The sequence below is a fragment of the Drosophila innubila genome (assembly GCF_004354385.1).
Source record: "Drosophila innubila isolate TH190305 chromosome 3R unlocalized genomic scaffold, UK_Dinn_1.0 2_E_3R, whole genome shotgun sequence".
In the NCBI taxonomy this organism is placed as follows: Eukaryota; Metazoa; Arthropoda; class Insecta; order Diptera; family Drosophilidae; genus Drosophila; species Drosophila innubila.
This window is the reverse complement of record NW_022995380.1, coordinates 12,576,063-12,584,817: the sequence shown is the minus strand read 5'-3', so window position 1 is coordinate 12,584,817 and position 8,755 is coordinate 12,576,063. Positions and strand designations below refer to the sequence as shown.

Below are 8,755 nucleotides of genomic sequence, written 5' to 3'. Positions count from 1 at the left end.
TAGTTTAATCATGTTCAAAACTACTTAGCTGTCGTACAAACATGTTCAAGCCAGGTGGCAACTCTGCAACCAGCTGTGCAGCGATCATAAACGCGCTATTGCCTTCTCGTTTGCACATTTGTTATCAAAACAAAAGCAAAACACAAAAGACAACGAAAATACTAATTAGAAGCTGCGGCAGATGCGCATTTAAAGCCAAGCCAAACTGCTTACATAATACCACAGACAGAATAATATGAATTTTGCCGGCAAGGTTGTGCTGATAACTGGTGCCAGTTCCGGCATTGGTGCCGCAACAGCCGTGAAATTGGCCAAATACGGAGCTAGCCTGGCGCTCAATGGACGCAATGTGGACAACTTGAAGAAGGTGGCCGAGGATTGCAATGCTGTTGATGCAGCACCCGCCGTCGTTGTGGGCGATATTAGCAAGGAAGCGGACACGGAGCGCATCTGGCAGGAGACACTGCAGAAATATGGCAAATTGGATGTGCTCGTGAACAATGCGGGTATCCTCGAGAGCGGTACCATTGAGAACACTTCATTAGAGCAGTATGACCGTGTGATGAACACCAATCTGCGTGCCATATATCACTTGACCATGCTGGCTACTCCGGAACTGATCAAAACCAAGGGCAACATTGTCAATGTGTCCAGTGTGAATGGCATTCGCTCCTTTCCCGGCGTCTTGGCCTACAACATCTCCAAGATGGGTGTCGATCAGTTCACGCGCTGCGTTGCCCTCGAGCTGGCAGCGAAGGGAGTGCGCGCCAATTGTGTGAATCCGGGCGTAACAGTGACCAATCTGCACAAGCGTGGTGGCATGGATGAGCTGGCCTATCAAAAGTTTCTGGAGCACTCAAAGAGCACACATGCCTTGGGCCGGCCAGGCACCACCGATGAGGTGGCTAACGCAATTGCCTTTCTGGCCAGCGACTTGGCCAGCTTTACCACCGGCGTCAGCCTCGCCGTCGACGGCGGACGACATGCCATGTGCCCACGTTGATGTGGAGACTTGACCAAAGATCAGTTAATGCATTTCTTACAATAAAATGAATCACAAAACTTGAATCGCAAACTTGACTCTGTTGACAAAGCTTGTCAAAAGCATCTTTAGCTGGAGAAGTTATTTGTGAGTCTTCCAAAACCTTCAAAAACACATCGCATTTTAATCAATAGCTCTATTTGTAATGGGTCCACCGCATTCAAGCATTTAAAAAGCGCGCTCAGCTCCAAATCGGTTAAGCACTATCGATATGTTGGTGAGGAGCTGGAAATATCTAAAAGGACAGTATCGATATATGTGAGTTTGCTGTCGATATTTGAGAATACTTTGCTGTTGAAGCGGATTAATTTGTTTCTTTAGTGATTTTGTTTACATTTGTAGTTTGTACAAGTAATTGCTGTGAATGATAATGGAAGTCTTTCCTAGCGCGGGCACATTGCATGACGACCTCCGTCCACTGCCAAATTGACTCCCGTTGTGAAGCTGGCGTCGTTGCTGGCCAGAAATGCAATCGCCGCAGCCACCTCGCCCACCTCCCCGGGGCGACCCAGTGCATGCGTCTCCTTGGAATGTTCCAGGAACTTGGCATACGCAGCATCATCCAGACCGCCACGTTTCTGCAGTTCCGTGACAATTACACCTGGATTCACGGAATTAGCACGAACTCCTTTGGAAGCCAGCTCCAGTGCCACGCAACGTGTTAACTGATCAACAGCCGACTTGGACACATTGTAGGCTAGCACACCCGGAAAGGAACGCAGACCGCACACGCTAGACACATTCACAATGTTGCCCTTGGACTTGACCAGTTCCGGGGTGGCCAACATAGTCAGTTGGTACAGCGATCGCACATTCGTGTTCATTACACGATCGTACTGATCCAAGCTGCTACTCTCGATGCTGCCCAACTCCATAATTCCAGCATTGTTGATCAGCACATCCAACTTGCCAAACTGCTTCAGCGTAGCCGCAACAATCTGTTCCACATCCTCCTCCTTGTTCATGTCTGCTTGCAGTTGGAGTGCGGGTGATCCACCTGCAGCCTTTATGTTATCGGCCGTTTCCTTCAACTTGTCCACATTCCGACCCACAATTGTGAGCAGGCCACCCAAGCTAGCCAGGTGCACGGCTGTGGCTGCTCCAATGCCAGAGCTGGCACCTGTCACGATAATCACCTTATCTTTGAAACTTGGCATGTTGTCACTGTTGTTACTGTTGTTACTGCTACAAACGATATTTGAATCGCAATTGAGATTTTCCTATGACATTGAAGTTGGTCAGCCCCGCGGAAAGTGTCCAAGTCGATGACAAGCTTTATCGATAAGTGCATGCTGTGATCAGTGCTGCCATATCATCCTTTTTCCCAACAGATTTCTCCCTTTTTTAAATGAATTTGCCTGAATTTTTCTGAAACACTCCCTATCCGGAAGTCTGTTATTTTTTCATTTCTGTTATACTTTTAAATATTTGCTTAAGATATTTATTTAATATTAAAAAAAATAAGTGAGTTGGCTCGATTTACGTGTAAGCTAATCAAAAAAAGTTTGCACATATTTCGGGAATCGTGATTTGTAGGGTTGGTTGCGATGTTAACGTTGCAGTAACGCCTACTACAAATCTCCGTTGACAAAAAACAGCAATAACACAAAAACTGATGCATGATCTAATTCCTGTCTACTTAAAAACTATAAAAAAGTTAAAACTTTGAGATCTTTTTTAAATATTTGTCCTATTTATGTCCTTTTTTCGGAGTCCGTCTATCCTGCGTTTCTTATCGAATTATGGCAGCACAGCCTGTGTTATCTCAAAGCTCGTTGTTGTGATATTCGCATCGTGATTTAAATCGTTAACGATAACATTGCTGAATTTAAATTTTTCGTAGTCCAAATTGCGAAATTCAATATCTTTTCAATAATATTCGAAATTAAATAAAAACAAGTGGCAAAGGCTATAGTCGAGAGCCCGACCATAGGATACCTGTTACTTATTGCAATATTAAAAAAAAAAGTAGTTAAAAGAAATTACTTGTATTACATTGAAGCCAGTTTTCTGTCTAATAGCAAATTTTAAAACTTTTCTAGCAGTGCTAGTTAATTAATAGTTGATTATTAAGTTTATTAAATGCTAGCTGCAATTATTGACAAGTTGATTTTATTTTAGCGAGGACACATTGCATGTCTGCCACCATCCACCGGCAGGCTGACTCCGGTTGTGAAGCTGGCAGCATCGCTGGCAAGGAAAGCGATCGCTGCGGCGACTTCCTTGACATTGCCAGGACGACCCATCGCATGGGTGGTCTTTGAGTGCTCCAAGAACTTTTGATAGGTGGCCTCGTCCATGCCGCCACGCTTGTGGATCTCAGTAATAATCACGCCAGGATTAACGGAGTTAACGCGGACTCCCTTGGCAGCCAGTTCGAGAGCCACACATCGTGTAAACTGATCGACTGCCGCCTTGGAAATATTGTAAGCCAGCACCCCAGGAAAGGACCGTATGCCGTTAACGCTGGACACGTTGACAATGTTGCCCTTGGTCTTGATCAGCTCCGGAGTGGCCAACATGGTCAACTGATACAGCGCACGCACATTTGTGTTCATCACCCGATCGTATTGGGCCAACGAAGTGTTCTCAATGGTGCCAGTCTCCAGGATGCCCGCGTTGTTCACCAGCACATCGATGCGTCCGTGTTTCTCAAGCGTAGCCGTAACTATTTTCTCCACATCTGCTTCATTGGTCATGTCCGCAATCACCTGCAATGCAGGAGCGCCACCAGCAGCCACTATATTATTCGCAGTTTCCGTCAATTTGTCAGCATTGCGGCCAACAATTGTGACAAGTCCTCCCAGACTGGCCAGATGTACGGCAGCACCGGCGCCAATGCCGGAGCTAGCACCTGTCACTATAATTACTTTGTCCTTGAAACTTGACATGGCACCGATCTCTCAAATAGCGAAGAGTGACGTAAAATGATCGAAAGGTTCACAGCGATAGCTGGAACGATAACAGTCGCAGTCACAGTCGCAGAACAGCTGATTTCGAAAGCTTTCGAGCTTAGCCGATCAGCTGTGCAAGGCTTTTTATAAAAAAAAACAACAGGGTAGCAGATAACCGCTAGTTGAAAACCAACTAATTTTTTTTTAAATCATAATTGCAATAAATGTTGTAGTGTTTTTTAACCTTAGATGTTTTATTCTTTTTAAAAAAACGCTACGCTTATACACGCAAACAGTACGGCTGCAAATGTAATTGTTGTTGTTGTTGCTGTTGTGGGTGGCGGTGGCGTTCCTTAAACCTCGTATCCGTAGGATTTGATGATTTTGTTGAAGGGTTCGGCAGCCTTGGCAATATTCTCGCGCGCCTTCGCCGTCAGCTTCTTCATTTCTCTGTTGTGCTTGAGGGTGACGCGCAACTTGGCCTTACGCTTGCGCTCCAGACTCTTGACCACATCCTGGTAGTGCCAGCCCACCTCGTGCGACAGACGTCCAACCATGCAGTATTTGCGGTCCGAACGCAGTGTCAAGACGCGCATTGCAATTGGGACGACAACGCGACGACGCTTGTCATAGGGCGATGGAATGCCATCGAACACACGCAGACGAGCAAGTGCAGCCTGGCCACGCTTGGTCTTGTGTGGGATCATGCCTGCAATACAAAAAGAGATCGATTAATGACCACATCAACTAATCAAATACAGAATTATTGCAGTGAGGTGATCAGTTGTAGGTTGGTTACACGGTTTCTCGTTCAAATAATGTAGGTAAGAATGTAATAATCATCACAACAACGAGTTAATCTTGATCACAACTAGTCGCATTAACGTACCTAAAAGAAAAAACGAGTATAATTAGTATAAATTGCATTTATAAAATGATTAATTAAAAAGCATTTAGTTTGTTGCTTGGAATCACTTATGTTTTGTTTACATGGTTTCTCTACGTTCAAATAATGTAGGTAATATGTTTGGTACATCATGGTGAAAACAACAAACTCAATAAGGAACTGGGGAATACTATTGAAACTCACCTCGTACAGCCTTATAGAAGATACGGGACGGGGCACGGAAGTGGAAGGGACCACGAGCGGGATTCACGTTGCAGCGTTTGCGCAAGTAGGACAAAAACTTGATTTTGTTTCTGTAGAAGTGACCGGAGAGGTTCAGCTCCTCGCAGCGCACCACAGCGACCTTGCCGCCCTGCAACAGGTACTTGGCGACAACGGAGGCCAAACGGCCAAGCAAATGGCCGCGACCATCAATAACAACGGTCTGTAAATCAAGTAAAAACAATTAGTAAATGTTGCAGTACAGAAGTGAGGTTAAGGTGAACGACAAGGCATAAACAAATGTGATCAGGTTTGCAAAATACACTAAGAGTGCTTTTCGCATATAGCACTTGGTATAGTTATTCAAAATATCCGCCATTTGTTTTACACAAGCACTAACAAATTGTCAGTGGCACTTCCTTCCATTCTTTCCGCCTTCAGAGAGGCTGCCATTGGGCACGTGTACACGGATCGAACTTTCACGCTCTTAAAACAAGGCTTTGGCGTTGACGAATTCACACAAAATGCACATTCACCGCAAGTATATTCTTTAATTAACGTTTTTCATACATTTGTTTATGTCTGTCGTCACGTTAACATGGTTTTTTTTGCCAAAATCTTGGCACTTACCCTGTTCGTTAAACCAGTCATGTTTAAGAACCGCACGGAAAGAAAGCGGAAACCGATTTGACAGCTCAAGCGTCACACGGCAGGGTTGCTTTGGACAATTGCACATCATCAAAAGCTGACTGCTACAGGGTTGAATTAGTCGTCAATGTTCCTGGTTAGCATTTTGAAGTTAGCTCTGGCTGTTTTCACATATCGACTGCTGGAAAAACTTTAAAATTGCTATTAGCCGGAAATATAACCATTTTCACTATGTCTTGATATAGGTATTTCTTTTAAAACTACGCAATAGTGCACGCAAAAATTAATTCCAGCCAGGAACAGATATCTTTTCTATTGAGCTTGGCAGCACTTTTTTGGCTTAGCTTGTCCAGGGCTGTCAAGTTTCCAAAAAATGCAAATTCAAATTTCTGCGAGAACTGATAAGAATTTCAATTTGAAAAATGCAATAAAACTCAATAAAAAATTTAAAAAATGTATGAAAATTTATAATTCGAAATTAGATAAAATTAAGGTAAACCTTTTAATGAAGGTTTTAAGGTAGTCATCCCTCGGAGAGAGAAGTTACAATATAAATTATAAAAAATATCGATAAATCGACAAAACTCTAGGAAAAATTCTGCCAAACAAAATAAAAATTCTGGTTAAAAAATTAAGACAATTTAAAAAAGGTACATTTATTTCATGTGTCTTTTTCTGAGACTTAACTATTTTTTGATAAAAAAAATCGAGCCAGACTGGTAGTTTTTATGGGTGGCAACTTATGATATTTTTGGTATTAGAAGTTGGCAGCACTGCTCACTTATTTCGTTCACTCGCTCTATTTTTTGTTCACTCGCTCACTCCAAGTCTAATTAGTTAGGTGTGTTTTTGACTGCGACCGAGGCGGATCATTGCTACTCGCGGTGCCAAATTGTTTACACAAAAGTTGTAAATAAATGAATCGAAAATATAAATAAATACGTACTGAAAAGGTGCTGATAGCCAATGGCAGTGCAAATGTAACGCGGGTGCTGCGTGTTTGTGCAAAAAAGTGTGTTACGCACATACACAAGTGCTGTGGTTTCTGACTTGCTTCAATTTGCTCCGAAAATCTGAATAACAACAAACAAATATAGCCGACATCATCATCGAATCATCAATAAAATCAGCAGAAACAGAGGCAAAAGCAGCGGCAGCGCGTCGACGTGCTTGTATTGTCGACAGGAAAAAGTCAACACCTTAAAAGGCAAGTCTTATTTTAATACGAGACGGTGGGTGGGGACTCACAAATATATTTATTTATATTTCATGAGTGTTTTGATTTTCTAACGAACGTACATATGTCTGTGCCTCTCTGTGGCTTTGCTTGGAATAATAATTACTGTTCATTCTTTCCGTTTAATTAAATGCAATTTACAAAACACAGTGTCCATGTAGAGTTGTTGTTGTTTTTGTGCCATTTCATTCGTGTGGGAGCGTTTTTCATGTTTGTCTCTTCTTCCTTCCTTCCGCCTTTCCTGCCTGTCTTTTGACTTTTTGCCTTTCCCCATTTTTGGCAGTGCAAGTTTTCATCCATCTTGTGGCAAACTTCTCTTTTTTTCTGCAAACTTTTAAATTGGGTCAATGCATGCGTTGGCCGATTTACTTGTTTTTCTCTCAACGCTCTTCATATGTGTGCATATACATATATATATTTTTTTGGAATTGTTGTTGTCGTTGTTGTTTTTGTCGAACCAGTTTCTTAACCTTGTTTCCTTTCCAAGTGCAGTCGGCGCTTGACTCTTGCTTTTTGACAATTTGAACGTTCTACTTTTCGCGACTTAAATTTGGTATGTTTTGTATTTGTTTGTGTGTTTGTGTATGTGTTCGTGGTGGTTGCCAATGACAACTTAATAGACGAACGTTAAATAACGGCATTTATGAGATTTGCCGAATTATGTGTGGACAACATGCAAACAAAAAGACCAGAATATGGAATTAATTTTCGTTATGTCTTTCTAGAATCTAGATATTAAGAAATGCGTGTAAAATTTTATCACAGTCCTCCTCCTTTTGTTTGCATTTCCGCAGCAACAAAAGGGTCTGATGATTCATGTGTGTGTGTGTGATTTTAAGAGAGAGAGAGAGAAAATAGTGTTTTTGTAGATCTAAAATTCCAATTAGAATGTTGATGTTGTACAAGACGGCAACGAACAGCTGATTCGGTCATCCAGTGATGGTTAACGTCAAAAAATGGGATCGCCGCGCTAGAAACATATGATAAATGTTATTAGAAATACACCAAAAACACAAACTAAATGTAAGTATAGTTATATATTTTATTATAAACGATTTTACAATTTATTATATCTCTGCAGATGTCCAATATGAACTTCTATGAACGCCTCAATGCGTCCGCAACGGCAAGTTTTGATGAGCTTAAGCGCAATTATAAGCAATTAATACTACAATGTCATCCAGATAAATTACAACAACAACAACAACTAGAAAATCATCAACAGAGCGATTTAACTGTAAACTCCAATGAGAGCGACCCAAATCGAGAGAGTGACAACAATTTCAATGCGATAAATGAAGCCTGGAATACACTAAAAGATCCCATAAAGCGTAAACTCTATGATGCCGAATTATTGCAGACAAAATTTGAAACGCACATCAACATTTATGCCACCATCACGTTAAATGACATGCAGCGCACTCAAGTTGTCGAGGAGGCGGAGGAGGAGGAGTGTGATGAAAACGACACAGACAAAGAGACGACATCGTCAACGTCGTTGAGTTTTGCCTATGCGTACAACTGTCGCTGTGGCGGTCAGTATGTGGTTGATGAGTCAGCGGAACAAAGAGAGCAGCTAAAAGCAAGTGAAATGATTGTTGAGTGTAGTGAATGTTCTTTGGTGATTATTGTGAAACCAGTTGCAAATAAACAATAAAAAGATATGACAATAAATGCTGTGTGTGTAATAAAAGATGAATAGCAAACTTGCATACCGTTCTTTTTGCCTATTACCATATTGTTTTAAAGCTGAAAATGTATAAAATGGAAATTATCGAATTAAGCCCTTATTGTTATCATCGTCGAATCGTCATCACTTTTATGAG

The 8,755-nt window shown here is 41.9% G+C and overlaps 5 protein-coding genes across 6 annotated transcripts; 2 read left to right on the top strand and 3 right to left on the bottom strand.

Annotated features, from left to right (window-relative positions):
- Positions 1-153: 153 nt before the first annotated feature.
- Positions 154-1,068, top strand: LOC117790138 (3-oxoacyl-[acyl-carrier-protein] reductase FabG-like). The gene has a single exon (XM_034629436.1). The coding sequence runs from the start codon at positions 236-238 to the stop codon at positions 1,001-1,003; it is 768 nt and encodes a 255-aa protein (XP_034485327.1). The 5' UTR covers positions 154-235; the 3' UTR covers positions 1,004-1,068.
- Positions 1,069-1,336: 268 nt separating this feature from the next.
- Positions 1,337-2,277, bottom strand: LOC117790137 (2-(R)-hydroxypropyl-CoM dehydrogenase-like). The gene has a single exon (XM_034629435.1). It carries the CDS (start codon positions 2,197-2,199, stop codon positions 1,426-1,428), a length of 774 nt encoding a protein of 257 aa, XP_034485326.1. The 5' UTR covers positions 2,200-2,277; the 3' UTR covers positions 1,337-1,425.
- An 820-nt stretch (positions 2,278-3,097) lies between these two features.
- Positions 3,098-3,982, bottom strand: LOC117790136 (uncharacterized oxidoreductase TM_0325-like). Its single transcript, XM_034629434.1, has one exon. It carries the CDS (start codon positions 3,931-3,933, stop codon positions 3,160-3,162), a length of 774 nt encoding a protein of 257 aa, XP_034485325.1. The 5' UTR covers positions 3,934-3,982; the 3' UTR covers positions 3,098-3,159.
- Positions 3,983-4,166: 184 nt separating this feature from the next.
- On the bottom strand, positions 4,167-5,741 carry LOC117790139 (60S ribosomal protein L13a). The gene is made up of 3 exons (XM_034629437.1): positions 5,675-5,741; positions 5,027-5,267; positions 4,167-4,645 (listed from the first exon to the last, which is right to left on the bottom strand). The coding sequence occupies exons 1-3, from the start codon at positions 5,693-5,695 to the stop codon at positions 4,290-4,292; spliced, it is 618 nt and encodes a 205-aa protein (XP_034485328.1). The 5' UTR covers positions 5,696-5,741; the 3' UTR covers positions 4,167-4,289.
- Positions 5,742-6,511: 770 nt separating this feature from the next.
- Positions 6,512-8,628, top strand: LOC117790628 (DPH4 homolog). Of its 2 annotated transcripts, none has more exons than XM_034630126.1 (2): positions 6,512-6,899; positions 8,011-8,628. In XM_034630126.1, exon 2 carries the CDS (start codon positions 8,011-8,013, stop codon positions 8,584-8,586), a length of 576 nt encoding a protein of 191 aa, XP_034486017.1. In that variant the 5' UTR covers positions 6,512-6,899; the 3' UTR covers positions 8,587-8,628. The 2 variants fall into 2 exon arrangements, with proteins under 2 accessions (XP_034486017.1, XP_034486016.1); XM_034630125.1 differs by lacking the exon at positions 6,512-6,899 and adding an exon at positions 7,791-7,952.
- The last annotated feature ends 127 nt before the right edge of the window (positions 8,629-8,755 follow it).